General features: G+C 36.0%; 1 protein-coding gene across 1 annotated transcript in view; it reads left to right on the forward strand.

Annotated features, from left to right (window-relative positions):
• The first annotated feature begins 2,988 nt into the window (after positions 1 to 2,988).
• Uri1 (URI1 prefoldin like chaperone) overlaps positions 2,989 to 19,560 on the forward strand; it is a 62,314-nt gene continuing 45,742 nt past the window's right edge. The window contains exon 1 of the mRNA XM_033765976.1: positions 2,989 to 3,033. Within this exon, the coding sequence (XP_033621867.1) occupies positions 2,989 to 3,033 (45 nt within the window). The remainder of the gene's footprint in view (positions 3,034 to 19,560) is intronic.

Raw genomic sequence — 19,560 nt, forward strand, 5'->3', positions numbered from 1 at the left:
ATCTTTATTGTCTGACAGAAGATGCAAGAAGAGGAAAACTTAGATCATCTGTTTTGTTTTGTTTTGTGACAGGGTCTCACTATGTAGTTGAGACTGACCTGGAACTCACTGTGTAGCCCAGGCTGGTCTTGAACTCACAGTGATTCTCCTGCCTCAGCCTCCAAGTGCTGGGATTACAGGTGTGTGCCACCATGCCTGGCTTGGATCATCTTTTAAAACTAAATCTTTTTTCTTTTTTCAACAGCATTAAACTACAGTATTTGATTTTTTAAAAAAGTAAGCTATTTAGGAGCCTGTATAGACTGCTCTATGCCATAAAGTACACCATGTAGGAATGTTGAGGAAAGTCTTGGGCTGTTCTTAGTAGTTTTCTTGTACTGAGATCATATTAAATTGGATTCTGTCTTACAATTAATTGAATTATGTTGCCGGGGGATTTAACTCAGCAGCACTGCACCTGCCTCGAAAGCGCAAGGTCCTGAGTTCAATCTCTGGTACCTCCCCACCCAAAAGAATTGGAGAATTGCATTATGTTGAATTTTGGTTTCTTGGCTAAGGTGATATTTATTTCTAGGATATCTTTTATATCTCCAGATAGTGTTTTTTTTTTTTTCAGTTTGAACTGAAGATTTTATTATGCTATGAAAAAAGTGGAATATAGTATGTTTTCATAAGTTTATTTGTAGGATAATAGTAAGATTGGAAAACTCATTAGGACAATTTCTTTATTATTGTGTGCCTAATGTAATTCTTATTTTGAATTTTGAATTAGTTTACACTTTCCTGATAATAGAACATTGAAGAATTAAATGCATTAGAAGTATTTTAAATTATTTGTAAAGTAGAACTGCTAACTTAGTTGGAGGCTGCTCATATTTATCATGATAAACTAAACCAGATAGTTTAAGGAACTGTTAGCCATATACTTTATTCAACAGCTGCTTCCTTCAAGTTGGGAACCAAGTCATAAAATTTATTCAGTGCATTTACTGAGTATACTGTGCATGTTCTGCTAGCATGCAGTAATGAACAAACTAGAGCAAGGGCTTGCTTTCATGGAGATTGCACTAGTATGAACACATGTATTAGGTGCGTTTAAAATGTCTGATGATATGTGATAGATAAGACCAGGTAAATCAAAGAAGGCAAAAGAATTCTAAGGAATGCCTCTTACATAAGCAGTCAGGGAGGGAATATTTATCACAGTTTCATTTAATTTTTTTCAGTTGAATACTTTGCTTCTAGCTTTTGCCTGGAATTTTCTCAGGGGATATTCATATCTTCAGCTTTACTTATAATGCTGTTTTCCAAAGTAGTTATACCAGTTTACAACTCCTGCCAGTAGTGGTGAAGGGTCCAGCTAGCTACTTCACATTCTTAACACTACTTGGTGTTGTCTGTCCTTTTCATATTTGCTGACCATTCTAGTAGTAACTGATGAGGTTGATGACCTTTTCTAGTGCTTATTGGCTGTTTGTATTTTTAATAAAATCCCTGCTGAATTCTTGTCCATTTTTACTTGGGGTATTTGCCACGTTCTGGTTTACTGATAGTAGTTTTTTTTGTGTATTTTTGATATGGGTACTTTTCAGTTACTGATTGTAAATTTCTTCCCTACTTGGGAGGGGAGTTTGAGTTGACATGTGATAATGGTGTCTTTGTTAAACTGAAATTCTTAATTTTGATTATATTCTTTATGGCTGGTGGGCCTTCCTTCCCTTCTTCTTCCTCCTCCTCCTCCTCCTCTGCCCTCCTCCTCCTGTGCTGGGGATGGAACCAGGGCTTCATGCATGCTAGCGAGTGCTCTGCTATGGAGCTGTATCTCCAGCCCTCTCCTGTTTTTTTGTATTTTTTTTTTTTTTTTGGTGGTGGTACTGGGGATCGGACTCAGGACCTTGCTCTTGCGAGGCAGGCACGGTGCCACTGAGCTAAACCCCTGGCCCTTCTGCCCTGTTTTTAAGAAGTCCTTGTGAATGTTTTGAACGCATCCTTATGTTATCTTCTAGAAGTTTTATTGCCTTCCCTTGCATTGATGAAACAGTTAATTTTGTGCAAACCTGAGTTTTTTTTGTATCTGAAAACTGAAGAATAAATTTGAGAACAAAAAGGAATTTGGGGGAGTGTTTATTAGAAATAATAATAAGAAAAAAGCTCTTGACTGATTCCCACCAAGAGGAGAAAGAAGTCCAATCAGGGGTCTTTGTCTTGGTCTAACATAGATGGGCGGGAAGGACTTGGGAGACACTTTAAAGCAGATGAGTTCAAGAGTGAAATTGGTTATCTTGCTTTTTTTTTTCCCTTCTTTAGGTTTATTGGTACATTTCAGGTATACAGTACAGTTACATTCATCATAGGGATCTTGTACATTTACATGATATGTCTTGGTTTTTATTTTTTCCCCATTCCCCTGCCCTCCCTTCACTCTGTCTTGCTTTTTTTAAAGCCTAGGTCTGCGTACTCAGGGAGCAACTTCCTGGAGCGAAAAGTCCTTATCTCTCTTTTTATCTCAACCTTTTATCCTTTGTTTTTGTGTTTATCTTTGTATCACTAAGCTTGGCTTAGCTGTTAAATTAGCTCTTAACATGAGAGGCATATTTTATTTTATTTTTATTATCATCGGGACTCTGTGTCTACTCAGTAACCAAACTAACCTACTATATTGTGATATATGTTCTGTCTGGAATTGATTTTATATACAGTACGATTGAGGCAATTTCATTTTTACCGTATTGGGTGTCTAGTTGCCTCTTCATAGTTTTTGGAAAGACTGTCATGTTCTTGTTGCATTGTCATTGTTGTCATAAACCCAGTGACTGTATGAGTTCTCAACTCTGTTTTATTGCCTTGTCTATTGTGTTAATCATTGTGGTTTTACAAGTTATCTTGATACCTGGCAGTGTGAGAATAGTTGTGGTTCCTCAAGATTATTTTATTTTACCTGTTTCAGTCCTTTTGGTTTGTATTTCTTTTTCTTTTGTGCTTGTTGGGATGTCTAGTACAAAGCTGAATGGAAGTAGTGATAGTGGCTGTCAGGTAAATGTTCATAAATTCATCATTAAAAATAATATTTACTGTGAAATTTTAAAATACTTTTATCAGGTAAAGGAAATTTTCTTAATATAAATATGCTAAGTTTTTATGAAAAGGTGTTGGATTTTATTTTATTTTTTTGGTATGGGGGATCTAACTTAGGACCTTGAGTTGGTGAGACAGGTGCAGTGCCATTGAACTAAATCCCCAGCCCGAGGTGTTGAATTTTAGAAAATGCTTATTAAATTGAATTATAGGTAATTTATTGAAAAAAGTTAATTTGATCTTATGGTGAAGTTCCTCCTTCCCACCTTATTTTTTAAGAGTGGCAGATTTGCAAGAACATGTTTGTTTGTATAGCCTAAGGTACATTTCATTTTATAAGTAGGTGAGGTTTCAGAATTCACTGTTTATAGGTTATATTTCCTTTTAGAACAGCTCAACACTCAGTGTCATTCTAGTTAAAGAGACATGAGTAAAACAACTGTGGTTTAAGTCTTTTGGAAGTAAAACCCTGTTTTCAAGTGTTAGGCTTCTTAAGATTGGAACAGAAGACAAGAATGGTCCTGGGAAACAGGGCGAGAGGGAAGGAGGGACATAGAATCTATGCTTTAATCGTAATATATGATTTTATTTTTCACCTCATATTTTCAGTTTGGATTTGGAAATCTGTTAACTTGTATCATTTGCTTTCATCTCCAGATTTTAAATTGTTTTTAAAAATCTGTTATAACGCATTCTTTTTTTCCTTAAAGCATAATTGTTTCTTTTGAAAAAATTATAAAACTATAGAAAATTGGAAGGAAAAATGTGATGAACATTCTTTGTTTAGAGACATCAACTGTCCTGTTTGCTTTTCTTTTCCTTCTATTGTGTTTTTTTCCCCTGCTGAACCATTTGGAAATAAATTATAGATATCAGATTCTTAATACTTGAGTGCATGTCATTTTAGAACAAGGTCATTCTCCTGTAAACTATAATACATTTTTTCCAGCCCCAAGATATTAACATTGACAAATAACAAATTAGAAATTTTCAGTTTTTCTGCTGGGCGTGGTGGCACATGCCTGTAATCCCAGCACTGGGGAGGCTGAGACAGGAGGATTGCTGTGAGTTTGGGCTACATAGTGAGCTCCAGGTCAGTCTCTACATAGTGAGACCTTGTCTCCAAAATAAAAATAAAACAAAAACAAAAACAAAAACCAAAAATTTTTTTTCAGCTTTTCTAAGATTATTCTTTCCAACTCCTTTTTCAATCCATGATCCAGTCAAAGATCACCATTGCATTTGGCTGCAGTACAGTATTATCTGTTTAGTCTGTTTTCATCTAAAATAATTTTACTTCTGTTTTTTGTCTATAAAATTTGACATTTTTCAAGAGATAAGGTCAGTTTTCTTATAGAATGTCTCACAATTTGGAGATGTCTAAAGAATGTAATCATGAAGAAACAAAGTGAAGCAGTTTTGGCAAAAATTCTGCATAGGTGATGGTAACTCACCAGTGCATCACATCAAAAGATACAGTGTCACTTTATTCCAGTGTGTACTTATTTATTTATTTATTTATTTATTTTTTGAGACAGGGTCTCACCATGTAGTTGAGACTGACCTGGAACTCACTATGTAGCTCAGGCTGGTCTTGAACTCAGAGTGATCCTCCTGCCTCAGCTTCCCGAATGCTGGGATTACAAGCATGTGCTACCATGCCCAGCTGTATTCCAGTACTTTAAATGGCAGTAATACAAGACAGTATAAATATTCTGTTCCCTAGCAGCCTTTTATCATAGATTATCCTTGCCTAAATCAGTTGGTATATTGGTGTTTTCAAATCATTGATTTCTAACCAGTTGTATTTATTACCTGACATTTTTTTTGTGATAAAGAGCCCTTGCAGTTGCACCCCCCACTTAGTGTTAGCACTATAAACTCTTTGTCCTCTCTCTCTAATATATATACCTATATATATACACACACACACACACATGCACACACTTTAAAAATTCATTGGATTGTAATTTATGCTGTTCTTTTCATGTTTACATCATCCCAAATTTGAAGAGAGAGTTCCCAGAAGCTGGCGAAGTCATGCTTTCTTTTCCTCTCATATGTTGCATCTTTCTATGATCATTACCTTGCTTTCTGGCACAGGGTGTCCCACATTTACTGTGCTTTCTCTGCCTTCATCCTAAAATGGAGTATTTCTTCAAGGAGCCCTGGTTTGTCTGTTTATTTATGTAGAAATGTGTGCCTGTCTTTACCTATATTTATTGATGCATTTTACATAGACATAATAATAACATTCATCGTAGGGAATTTATACCTGTACATGATATATCTTGCTTCTTTTTTTCCCCCATTCCCCTCCCCTCCCTTCAACCCTTCTTCCCCTCCTTACTTACAAAAGCTTTATTTCCATTTTTTTCTTCTCTTCTCTTTTATTCCTTCTCATCCTTCATTTTCCCTTCCCCTTCCTTTGTTCCCCTTCCCATTGAACATTTTCTTCCCATTTCCTAATATGTATTTTACATTTTGGTCCTCATTTACAGTGTTGATTTCCTCATACCAGAGAAGCAATGTAGTATTTAACCTGTGTTTGGTTTATTCACTTGAATATGGTCTCAAGGTGCATCCATTTAGGTAGAAGTGTCTCAAGCTTATCTTTCTTTTTGGCAGAATAGTACTCCATTGCATTAAAAAGAGCACATCTTCTTTATCCATTTATTGGTTGATTGGCATTGTGCTGTTTCTAAGGTTTAGCTATTACAAAAAGTGCTGCTCTAAACATGGGTTTTTATATATTTCTGTGGTATGATGCTGCGTGTGTGTGTGTGTGTGTGTGTGTGTGTGTGGTGCCACACATCGAACCCAGGGCCTTGTTTATGCATCCCCATGTAGTATGATGCTTTTAATTCTTTCAGGAAGATACTGAGAAGGGGAATATCTGGGTTAATGGAACCTCTAGTTTTAGTTTTTGAATAATTCTCCACACTGATTTCCATGGTGGTGGCACCAGTCTATACTCCTACCACCAGTGGAGATGCCCCCCGCGCCGACACAACCCTACCGGCATTTGTTATTAGTTGATTTCTTGATAATAGACATTCTTTCTGGGGTGAAATGGAATCTTATTGTTGTTTTAATTGGCATCTCTCTAATTACCAGTGATACTGAACATTTTTCATATATTTACTTGTCATTTCTACTTCTTCGTCTGAGAAGTGTCTATTCATTTCAGATGCTCAGCTTTGAATTGGGTCTTTAAATTTGAGGGGGATCTGATTTTTTTGAGTTCTTTGTATATTCTATTGTATTAATCCTTTGAGGACTAGTTGGCAAATTTTTTTTTCCCACACTGTAGGTTGACTCTTCACTCTCTTAGAAGTTTCTTTTGCTGTTCAAAAGCTTTTTAATAAGATGAGATCCCAGTTGTTGATTCTTTGATATTTCCTGGGTGATAGGGTTTTGTTTATAAAGTCTGCCTACACTGTCTTCAAGAGTTCTGCCTATTCTGTCTTCCAGGAGATTTATTGTTTCTATTTTAACATTTAGATAGTTGATCCATTTCGATTTTAGTTTAGTACGTGATGAAAGATACGGGTGTAGTGTAATCTTTGGCTTGTGAAAAGCCAGTTTTTCCAGTACTATTTATTAAAGAGGCTATCTTTTTTCCAGTGACAGTGTTCAGCCCTTTTGTCAGAGATAGGATTGGTTTCTGCATTTTTAAATCTGTTGCACTGATCTTTGGTTCTGGAATTTTTCCAGTACCATGCATTTTTATTGCATTTACTCTGTAGTATATTTTGAAGTCAGGGATTGCGATACCCCCTTCTTCACCTTTTGTTGATCAGAATTGCTTTAGCTATTCTAGGTCTCTTTGGGTTCCAAATGAATTTTAGCATTGTTTTCTCTAATTCTGTGAGATACGCTCTGGTATTTTTTTGGTGAGGGTTGCATTAAATCTGTATAACAATTTTGGAAGTATGGCCATTTTCACTATATTGGTTCTTCCTACCCAAGAACAAGGGATATCTTTTCATTTTCTGATATCTTCTTTGATCTCCCTTTTCCAAGTACTGTAGTTTTCCATGAAAAGGTCTTTTACATCCTATGTTAGATTGATTCCTAGGTATTTCATTGTTTTGAGGATGCTATTGTGAAAGATACTGTTTCTCTAATTTATCTCTCAGTGAGTTTGTGTGGTGAGTGTGTAAGAAGGCTGTTGACTTCTGAGTATTGACTTTGTATCCAGATATACTGCTGAATTTGGTTATTAGATCTAGAAGTCTTTTGATGGAGTTTTTGGGGTCTTCTATGTAGAGTATGCAAATAATGATCATTTAACTTCCTCCTTTTCAATCCTTATTCCTGTTATTTCTTTCTCTTGTCTAATTGCTCTGGCTAATGTTTTCAGGGATATATTGATTTTTTTTTTTTGGTACTGGGGCTTGAACTCAGTACCTTGTACTTGGAAGGCAGGTGATGGGACCAGTGAGCTAAATCCCCAGCCCTTCAGATCTATATTGAATAAGAGTGGTGGTATTAGACATCCTTGTTTTGTTCCTGATTTTAGAGTGAAAGCTTTCAGTTTTTGTACATTTAGTATGATATTGGCTGTTGGTTTGTCATAGATGGCTTTTATAAAATTGAGATAAAGACTTCCAATTTTCTATAGGGGATTTATAATTAATGGGTGTTAGACTTTGTCAAATACTTTTTCTGCATCTATTTAGATGATCATGTGTATTTTGTCCTTGGCTCTGTTAATATGGTGTATTAATTTATTGATTTGTGTAAGTTGAACCATTCCTACTTCCCTGGGGTGACTCCTGCTTCATCAGTCTTCTTGATGATTTTCTGGATTCTGTTTGTCAGTATCTTATTGAGGATTATTGCATTTTATGTTCACTAGGGAGATTGGCCTGTAATTCTCTTTTTTGATTGGATACTTCTTTGGTTTTGTTACAGGGTAATGCCTGCTTCCAGGAATGTATATGAGATACTGCTTTTCAGTTTCATTAAAGAGTTTGAGAAGTAGTGGCATTAGAACTTTTCTAGATTTCTTGTAGAATTTAGCAGTGAATCTGTTAAGGCCTGGAATTTCCTTTGTTAGTAAGTTTAAAATTATATTTTTAATTTCATTGATATTTGTTAGGATTTTTATATCTTCTAGATTCAGCTGTGGCAATTCATATGTATCTAGAAACTATCCATTTCTTCTCTGTTTTCCATCTTACTAAAATACAAGTTCTTAAACTAGGTATAGATGGTCTTCTGTAGCATCTGTTGTGATTTCATCATTATATTCCTAATTGCATGGATTTGAGTCCTTTCTTTCTTTCTTTCTTTTTTTTTTTTGAGACAGGGTCTTACTATGTAGTTCAGACTGCACTGGAACTCACTGTGTAGCCCAGGCTGGTTTCAAACTGGCAGTGATCCTCCTGCCTCAGCCTCTGAGTGCTGGGATTACAGACATACACCATCACACCCGGCTTTTTCTTTTCTTTTTTGATAAGGTTGGCTAAGGGTTTGTCAATTTTATTTAATCTTTCAAAGAACCACCTCTTTGATTCATTGATTTTTTTTTTTGTATTTTCTTAGTCTCAGTAACATTAATTTCTGCTGTGATCTTTATAATTTCTGCTATGATCTTTATAATTTCCTTCCTTGTATGAGCTTTGGGTTCTTTTTTTAAATTAATTTTATTGGTACATTCAAGGTATACAATATGACAATCACCATTGGAAATTTGCAGCTTTACATAATCCATCTTGGTTCTCATTTTTTTCCCCATTCCCCTCCCCTCCTGCTAACCCCTCCACCAATTCTTTTTCTAAAAGCTTGAGGTTCAACATTATTTGAACTCACTCTGTTTTTCTGATGAGAATTCACCACATAAATTTCCCTTGTAGGACTGCTTTAATTGCATCCCATAAGTTATGGTATGTTATATTGGAATTATTGTTTAATTCTGGAAGCTGTCTAATTTTTTCTTTAGTTTCATCTATGACCCATTAATTGGTCAGGAGGGTGTTATTCCATTTCCATGTGTTTATAAAGTTTCTGTGTTTCCTTTGCCATTGATCTGTAATTTTATTGTACTGTGGTCTGATAATATGCATGGGATAATATTAATTCCTTTGTATTTACTTCAGCATGTTCCATGAGCTAGTATGTGGTCTATTTTGAAGAACGACCTGTGTGCAGCTGAGTAGATGTAGACTATGTACTCTGATTTTGTGGGGCAGAGCACTGTAGAGGCTTATTAAGTCCATTTGTTTGAAAGTTTGGTCATTTCTGATATATCTTTGTTAATTTTTTGTCTAGTTCATCTGTTTGTGACATTGGAGTATTGAGGTCCCTCATTACAATTGTATTAGTGCTTATTTGATTCTCATGTCCATTAATACTTGTTTTATATAGTTGGATGTGCTGATATTTGATACATATATATTTATGATTTATATCTCTAGTGTAGTGACCTTTGTCTCTTTAATCAGTCTTGGCTTGGAATCTACTTTATCTGCAGAAGAATAGCTACCCCTGCTCTTTTCTGGGTTTCTATCGCGTGGAGTAAGTATTGTTTTCCATCCTTTGACTTTCAGTATTTAATTTCTTTTTGAAATTAAATGTGTTTCTTGTATTGAGCGTATTGTTGGATCTTGCTTCTTGATCCAGTCTGCCAGTTTGTTTCCTTTGATTAGTGAAATGAGACCATTTACATTGATGGTTATAACTGATATGTATTGACTTATCCTTGTCGTGTTATTTTCCTGTTGTTGGTTCCCTTTTTTCCCCTGTGTTAAATTACTTGCCTTCCCTGGTGGATTCATTCTGTTGGGGTTCATGGAGTTGTGCTCTTCGCTGACTTTTTCTAGAATGTCCTGCAGAACATTTTGGAGTGCTGGTTTCGTGGTCATGAATTTTTTCAGGTGTCCTTTAAGCATCTTAATTCTCCATCAATTTTGAAAGATAGTTTTGTAGGGTACATGGATGTGGAATGTTTGCTTTTAGGGCTTCAAGCTCTCCTTGACGGTTTGTGTTGAGAAGTCTGCTGTGATTCTGATGGGCTTTGATGTATAGGTGATTTATTTCTTTTTTCTTAACAGTCTTTTTAATAGTCTGTTCTTGTGTTGAATTTCTGGATTCTTAAGTAGTATATGTCTTGGTGTAGTTTTTTTATAGCTCTATAGATTATAATTAAATTTACATGCAGATTATTTTACCTTGAACAATATTAAGTGCTGTTGTGTTTTTATTATATTAAGTTTATTGGTACATTTTAGGTATACAATAAGATGACATTCATCATTGGGAATTTGTATCTTGACATGATGTATCTTGGTTGTAGATTTTATTTTTGATCATAGCTAATTGGAGTTCTATATGCCTCACTTACCTGTATGTCATTCTTTTTCCCTGTTTGGGAAGTATTCTGCTATTCTGTGAACAGGTTTTTTTATGTTTGTACTATCTCCTGCTTTTTCATTGACTCTAATCAATCGTCTAACAGCTGTTGGGTTAATTTTTTTTTTTGTGGTCCCTTGTTATTTTGAAGAGATCTTTTTGTGATCACTAACCACAGTCCTGTCTTCTATACCTGATATTCTGTACTCACATTGGCTCATTCTGCTGGATATATTTGCAGTGGAAATTTTAATCTTTTGGATATCTGTTTGAATCTGTTTCATGGATTCCATTTCTTTTTCATGTTGGGCATTCATCATTTTCACCATTTTCCTAAGCTCTCAACTTTTTAAATCAGTGTCTGTTCCAGAGTCACTATGTCTTTCATTATGGTCACTATCTCTGTAGCTACCTAGAAGATTATTTCTGATTTGATTTTTTTCTAGAGCCTCATTCTTCTGCTTTGTTATTTCTGCTGTTACCACTTCAGAGAGTTTAAATTGTTCCACCTCATTGCCCGCTCTGGATTTGCCTTCGGCGACCTGAAGTCTGGAGTTGCATTTTGCTTAAGTTCTTCTGTGTGTGTGTGTGTGTGTGTGTGTGTGTGTGTGTGTATGTGTGTGTGTAATTTTGGGGTTGATGCTTGTTAATTGCTTATGGCAGGTAGCTTTATTGCCAGTATTTAGAACTCTTAGGAAATGACTCCTCAGAGATGTCTTCCAGATAAAGCTGGGTTTGGGTTTTGTATTTGTTGCAAGATCCTACCTTTTCAATTTATTGGGGATGAGAAATTGGTTCCTATTTGACCTACCCCTTGGTTCTTTGGCACTGGCCTATGTTATTATGACCCCTAGGCAATCTCAGTCTTGGCATACCAGGAAGAACAACTGGTTAGAATAATTCTGTCACCTTGGGTAGAGTAGTACAATCAGCAGTAACATCATTCACAGCCTAGAAAATAAACTGTGGTAACTATTTTAATTTGCTACCTTTTAACTGTATGTGGTTCTATATTTGTGGTTCTCTAACAAAATCTAAAACAATCCAGAAAATTTTGTACAGTAAATACCCTCAATATGGCAATTTTATCCTCAGGGGAGAAAATTTAAAAGTGGTTGGGGAAAAAATAAAAGAGGAAGATCAGAAGCAAGACTAGAGAATAAAGCAAGATAGATTATGAGATCTTTGAAAAAACTGGTGAAGATGGGAGGAAAAGAGAAGGAGGAAATAAAAACAAAAACAGAACAGAACAACAAGAAGCAAACTAGAAACAATGTTCACATTTTTATAAGAACAAGACCAAACAGTCAAGAAAGAAAAGAAGAGAGAAAAAGAAGAAAAAAAATATCCACTTCAGAGCATGTCTCTGATGTCTGTAGCAGACAGAGTGGGCAAATGGAGCCCAGATCCATGTTGATTAATCCCAGGAAGCCATCTGTAATTTACAGTGAGGTAATCGATAATCCCAGCAAGCCTGCTCCTTTAGCGCCACTGAAGTTTAGGCTAGTTCCTAGCTGGGAGGCCGGTAACCAATTTGTTCAGCCTGCAACACTCTGTCCCTCTTGCTAGCTGGAACTCAGCTCCTTGACCTTCTGCTGACTTGTACTCAGTTCTGCCTCACCTTGACACTAGGAGCTGCTAGATGAAGCCAGTCCACAGTTGTGCTTGAGTTCTAGGCTCAGTTGGCTTATCTCCAAGATGGCTGCCAGCCATTTGCCCCCCTCCTAGAGGTCTTCTTAACCGGAATAACTCACCAGCTACTTCACTCTCCTGCATCCGCTGTTCTGTTGCACTGGTGTGTTTCTCTGTGGAGGCCTCTAGGGTTGCTAGTAGTCATCTCCTATCTGCAGGTTTGAGCTGCCCCTCCCACACAGTGAGCCAGGGCCTAGGGAAAAAGCACTGCTTGCCCCCTTCCTTTTTTGCACTGAGGTCTTTCTTTGTTCTCCCTGTGGGCTTAATTTTCACTTCAGATCCTTGCTGGGTCCTCCTTTTCTTTATTTCAGCATCCAGACCCCATGTCTCACAAGAGGCTGTTTTTCTTCTGTTCACCACTCCACTATCACCCTGGTTCTTTTAAATGACAGTTGCCTAAAAACAAAGTTCTAGATCTGAAATAGTGCTTATTGCTATTGATGTGTTATTGCATTTAAAGCCCTTTGAGTGGATAGTGCTGAGAAAACACATAAATCTTTAGTGTACTAGGAAAAAAAAAAGGTACCACCATTTACCATCTATGTTCAATTTGTCTGTTTTACTTTTTATATTTATATTTTTATATTTATATTATGCTTTTACAATTTTATAGCACTAAGAATAAGTGATAGTGAAAGATAATTTTAATTGGAAATTTAATAAAAATTTAAACACAATTCCCCTTGTATTAAGTAAATTTTAGTGTACAGTGATCAGAGGAGATTTAAGAAGACTGTCACTTATGGCCCAGGCTGGCCTCAAACTCATAGTAATCCTCCTGACTTGTTTTTTGAGTGCTGGGATTACAGGAGTACACTACTATTCCTGGTTTTCCCAGTGTGTATTCACATCTCTTTTTCCTATAGTGAGAACCTTCTTCTCTCCTCTCTTCTCCTCTCCCCTTCCCTCCCTGCCCGTCCCCTCCCATGCAGGATTGAATCCAAGTCCTTGACTAAGTTGCACTTCAGATCTTCTTTTAACATTTGAGATTGTCTTCCTAAGTTGTGTAGGGTGGACTTCATCCTCTCTTTCAGCCTCCTTGTCAACTGGGGTTACATGTATGTGTCCCTGTGTCCAGCAGAACCTTGGTTCTTTTTTTTTTTTTTTTCCTGGTACCAGGGATCAAACTCAGGTACTTGTGCTTTTGATGCAGGTGGCGGAACCACTGAGCTAGATCCCCAGCCCAGAACCTTGGTTCTTAAAGCCCATATTTATTCATTTTCTCTATTCTATGATGTACACAAAATAGTTTCAGAATTTTTACGTAATAGACCTTATGAAGTAAAAGTTTAAGATTTCTTTGCAGTTCATTCTGTTCTTTAGAAATTAAATCCTTTGGGATGTACTTTTTGTCTCAAAACTACTTGAATTAGGTTTTTGTAATGCAGTTGTATCATATTTGATTTGCAGCTACTGTATATTGAATGTTAGTATTTTTTTACATTGCTTTCACGTAATTTTATTTTATGAATACATTAAACATTTGAATGGTTTAAAGTCACTATTAAAATTGTACTGAGGTAAATCATTCTTATCTCTGTTCCTATCTACCCTGATAATAACCAATTTTATTTCTGGTTTATGTCTTTGTTTCCTCCTTAAAAATAAACAAATATATAGGCTTCCTTTCCCACAAGCCCACGTTTCTTAAACAAAAGGTAGTGTATTTCTAATTTGTCTCTTGTTTATCTTACTAAAGGATATATGGGAATTACTCTCTTCATAGACTGTTCCTATTTTGTAGATGCATAGGAGCCCATTGTATGTAATCATCACACATTGTGGGTTGCATTTATAGGCATTTTGGTTTTCTTAATAAGCAGAATGTGTCAGTGAATCACATTTTGTGTATGTTGTTTCTCCTTTATAAAATAACTAACTGAAGTCTTACAGGCAGATTACTGGGTCAAAGAGTGGATTAGTTAACATTCATGTTTACAACCATCTCTAAGAACTTACCATCAGTATTAAATAAAAGAGGTAACAGAACTGGAAGAACATGATGTCCAAAAGCTAGGGACAGTATTTTGAGTTTCAGTTGTCTGTTTTCCTGTGGATTCCTGTCATTTTCTGTTTTTCTTACCTGGAGGTTGTGACTACTGGCTGAGCTTGGTGGATGTGCCCTTGTTCTCCTTCTATTTTCCAGCACACTCTTTTAAGAATATAAATTTGAGGTTGGTGGTGTAGCTCAGTGGTGGAGCCCTTGGTTGATACACATGAGGCCCTAGGTTCAATTGTCAGCAACCCCCGTACCCCCAACAGGGTAAGTTGAATTATGTAATTTGCAACTGTCCTGTTTATAATCTTTTGGTGGCTTGTCATTTTACTTAGAATAAAGCCCAGTATCAGTAAAGTGTGATTTGAGGTTTATAAACATGACTTGTCTTTTCTAGATTCATTTTAAAAGAGAGACCCTAATATGTATAGTCTAGCAGAAATATCTTATTTAACTCACAAATTTGGCCATTGTTCTCATCTTTTGATATCTTAGTTTTATGAATTGTGTAGTATTAAAATTAAATAACTGGGTGCTAGGCTGGGTGTGGTGGTGCATGCCTATAATCGCAGCACTCAGAAGGCTGAGGAAGAAGGATCACTGTGAGTTTGAGGTTACCCTGGGCTATATAGTGAGTTCAAGACCAATCTCAACTACACATGGGACCCTGTCTCAAACAGACCAAAAATGGGTACTGTTTTTAGAGTTTGGAAAAAAGAAAGCAATTATATGATGAGATCCTGTCTGAGATCCTATAATAAATACTGCAGGTTATCTTTTCTGCCCTAATGGGAAGAGGCAAGTTGGAGTTCTCATTTCATCTTTGGGGGGGCCTCTTTGGACCCCACCTGGTAAAGTGCCAATTTTGTGATTCTCACCTACATTGAACAGAAAGAGCCCTTGGCTGATTTATAATGATCTTATCCTTAAATGTTAATAATTCATGTACTTTTCATATTTGGCTGTCATCTCTTTTCTCTCTGTGATACTGCTGTATACCCATTACTCTTGCCGAGTCACATTATTCTTGGCAGTCTTTTCTTCAGTGGATCACAAATAGCTCAATCTCATTTACTAAAATTTACCATCTTTGTCCCTAATTTACCTGTCTTGAATTCTTATCTTGACCTAGGGCAGTATTATTCAAACTAGAATTTTGTGAGCTTACCCTATTTTACCTGTTCATACCTGCTTGGTATCAGTGTTTGTGTGTTGTGTCCCCCTCCTGCCTCCTACCCTCAATTTATGCGTTGAAATCTAATCAGTAATATGTTAAGTGGTAAGTAATAATGTTAAGTGGTGGGGCCATTGGGCAGTAACTAGGTCATGAGGGCAAAGCCCTCAATAATGGAATTAGTACCCTTATAAAAGAAGCTCCAGAGGGCTACCTTACCCTTGTCACCATATGAGAACACAAGGAGAAGGTACTTTCTGTGAGCCACCTGATAACTGAATCTTTTGGTGCCTTCATCTTGAATTTGAAATACGTTTTTGCTGTTTATAAATCACCTAGTTTATGATATTTTATTATAGCAGCCTAGATAGACTAAGAATATAACATGTGATGGTTTTATTAATCTTGTCATTTCTGTGTAATCAATATGCTGTATTTTAAGGATTATTATCTTAATTTAGGCTCTAGAAAAATAATATGCCAGGTTTTTATAGTTAAATGTTAGGATGAAGTTTGGTATTGTTACTCTTTTTAGTTGTAAATTCTGGTGTTAGCTTATTGGTTCTTTTATTTTGTAGTTGTAATCTGTAAGCATGTTATATCTGTTTATTTAGGTCATTAGATTATCCATTTCTTGTTTGGGATTTATTCATCTTGGTATGTTATACTTGTTTTTATTCTTTTATCTTCTTTTGTGTTAATAAATATATCTTAAATGCTATTTGCTTTATAGTTAAAAAATTTATTTTCTTTGTAGTTATTACCCTAGAGATAACAATGTGTATCATTTATTATAGTCTACCTTAAATTTTGTCACTTTTGAAAATAACTGATCTTTGGATAGTTTAATTACACTAACCACTCCTCCTCTGTGTAAGTTTTTAATCTCAGATATTAGAATTATTGTTTTAAAGATCCTATTTTTATTTTTATTTAGTTCTAAAGTGGCTTTTTTCAGTATTTTAAAGATGCCATTGCATTATCTTTTGACTTCTATCATTTTATAGTCTTTGACTAGTCTTGCTGTTTCCTTACAAAGGGGAAAGTGTATCTGCTTTTGGATCATTCTCTTCATCTTTGGTTTTCTTGTTTTTTTGGTACAGGGGATAGAACTTGGGCCCTTGCACTTGTGAGGCAGGTGGCAGAACCACTGAGTCAAATCCCCAGCCCCATCTTTGGTTTTCCAGAATTTTATTCTGATATTCCTAGATACTTTCTTTGTATTTAACAGCCTGCTTTGAATATGTAGTTTCTTGAATTTGTAATTTGATGTCTTTTGTCAGACTTAGAAAACTCGTATCCGTTCTTCAGATGTATTTTTTAAGTCATTATCTTCCACTTTTGATACTCTAAATACACACATTAGATATTGTTACTGTCTTTTGTTACTTCCTTATCTTCATTTCTATCTTCCTTTTACTATGTGAGCCAATTTGGATATTTTCTATTGATTTATATTCCTGTTTACTGATTCACTGTTCTTATGTATCTGTTAAAGTCTTATTGAATTCTTAATTGCAGTTATTATGCTTTTAAATTTTATAATTTGTTTTGAAATTTTAAAATGGATTCCAGGTCTGTTTTAGCCTTCCATTTTCATGATCTTATTAATCATAAAGTCTGTAACTGTGTTACTTTTTGTTACTGTATCAGAATGCCTGAGATAAATCCATTTATAAAGACAAACGGTTTATTTTGGCCTATAATTTTAGAGGTTGCAACATTGGCCCTGGTCTCTTGTGTCTGGTGGTATAGTACCCCATGTTGGGAACTTGTGGTACAGAGGAAGCCATTCACACCTCATGGTTAGAGAAGCAAAAAGAGGAAAGGAAGATGTAATGTGAAACCTGCAGTCCTCTTTAAGAACACACGCCCAGTGACTAGAAGACCTCTCATTAGGCCCCACCTGTTAAAATTTACACCATGGGCCAATAGAACCAAGCTAGAGATTAACACCCAGGCCTTTGGGAAACATTTCAGGTCTAAACTATAGCACAACTGCAGTGTGGGAATCAAATGAGGGCCTAATTGTAGTGTGCATTTTTTCTCTTGATTTCTTGTCAGTCTTCCCTGTTTTTATAGACTGACTGCTTGTACATTGTAATTGTTTATAGGATAACTAGATATTGTAGTGAAAAATTAATTTAAAGATGGCAGATAAAGTTCTTCTTTTTCAGTGAGTGTTACTCCTTTTAGTAGCCAAAGTAATACATACAGAGTATGTCTTTTTCATAAATTATGTGATACTGTATGTGTAGCTAGGTTTCTCTTTTCTGTTCCTGTGGATTATTTGCTTACCAAAATTAGTACTACATTTTCTTAATTATTTTATCTTTATAATAGATTTTGATATCTGGTAGTAAAATTCTTTGTTGTTCAAGTTTGCTTTTGCTTTTTTTGTATATTTTTTAGGATTAACTTTTTGCATTTATGAATTAACCTTTCAGAGTTTTGCTTGGAGTAATTTTAATCTAAAGATACATTTAGGGGAAAAGTGACATTTATAATAGTTTTTTCAAAATTAATGAACATAGTATATATTTCCACTTATTTAGTTCTATAACTTATTATGTGCTTTTTATTTATTTATGTATTGGTAAACTTTGAGGCATCATGGATTAAAGCAAGGGCTTGGTAGCTTTTGAGGTATATAAATCTTGCACATGGATTTATTCCTGGATACTTGCTTCTTTGCTATTCATTTTTTGCTGATTTATGTGTGTGGGTGTGTATGTGTGTGTGTATTTTACCTTATTGTATGAGCTAGAACCTTCGGTGAGTAAGAGTAGTAATGTGCTTCCCATACCAGAGTTTTATGTTATGGTTTAACTGTGAAGTGCCCCGCAAAGACTCATGCATTGAAGCCTTGATCTTTTGTGCAGCAGGTTCAGAGTTGGGACCTAGAGAAGTTACTGGGTCATGAGGGCTTCACCTTCCTCAGTGGCATACTCTCTGATGAGATTGTAATTTGGTGGCATACATTATTGGAAAGTGATGGGAGCAGTAGGTGGGGCCTAGTTAAAGGGAGCGAGTAATATTGGGGGCATGACCTTGGGGTCCCTGGCCCTTTCCTTTCTAGGTCTGTTTCTCACTGTGCTTCCTGGCTGTCAGGTGTTGAGCAGCTCTCTTCCTCCATATGTTCCTAATATGATGTTCTACTTTACCTCAGGGTATTTTCCTCTACCCACATTTTTATACTGTTTGTATTTACTCTTTAATGATTTCATTCCTTTGAATGTTTTAGAGGCATGCTGTTGTCTTGATGTGTGTGACAAGTTTATTACACTTAGAAGGAATTTCTGAAAGGATTTACTGTAAGAAGTCAGGAGGAGCTCAAAAGTAGGATTTGTGTGTGTTTGTGTTTATATTTGTACATTTATGGTATTACTTCATGCATCAGCTGTTTAGATGGTTTGTTGGTTTATGAAAATCTCATTGTTACCCTTTCAGAACCAGAATCTCTACAATCACTTTAGTTTTTTATTTTCCCCAGAGTACAGTACATTAGATTGGTTCACTTAGTAGCAAGTATGTATGTCTTGTTCCTGCTCCCTCTTTCTCTTCTCCTCCCTCTCCCTTTTCTTCTCTCCTCCCCTTTCCTCTCTTTTACTCCCTCTTCTTCCCTTCTCTTTCTTTCTCCTTTTTCTTTTCTCTTTCCCTTTCTGTGTCCTCCTCTCCCCCTACCCTTCCTCATGTTCCCAACCCCACTACCTGCCCTTCCCCCTTCTTTCCTCCCTCCCTTCCTTTCTGCTGTCTGTCTTTTTGTCCTTGTCTATCTTGTCTGTCTATCTAAGGACTGAACTCAGCCTTTGCACTGAGCTATACCCTAAGCCTATTTTTATTTTTAATTTTGAGGCATAGTCTTACTAAGTTGCCCGAGGTTAGGCATGGATGAACTTGTGATCCTTCTGCTACAGTCTTCTGGAGTATGGATTATAGGCATGTGCCATTGTTCTGGGGCAGTTCCTTTAGAAATGGCTTGCCAACCAAAAGTATTCCAGATCCTTCTTGCCTCAAATAAAGAATTATATGAGACAAGACAAAAATGGTGGCAAAAGTTTATTTGAAAATTACAATGTGAAATGGGTATTGAAGAAACCAGCTCTATAGAATGAACTTGAGCTGAACAAAAGAGGAAAAGAGGGTAGGTCCAGGGCTCAGTAGTGCCTCTACCTGCCTTGCAAGCACAAGGTCCTGAGTTCAATCCCTGGTACTCCCCCCACCAAAAAAAAAAAAAAAAAAAAAAAAAAAAAAAAAAAAAGGA

The sequence above is a fragment of the Fukomys damarensis genome, unplaced genomic scaffold (assembly GCF_012274545.1).
Source record: "Fukomys damarensis isolate Sample0158 unplaced genomic scaffold, DMR_v1.0_HiC HiC_scaffold_19, whole genome shotgun sequence".
Classification (NCBI taxonomy): Eukaryota; Metazoa; Chordata; class Mammalia; order Rodentia; family Bathyergidae; genus Fukomys; species Fukomys damarensis.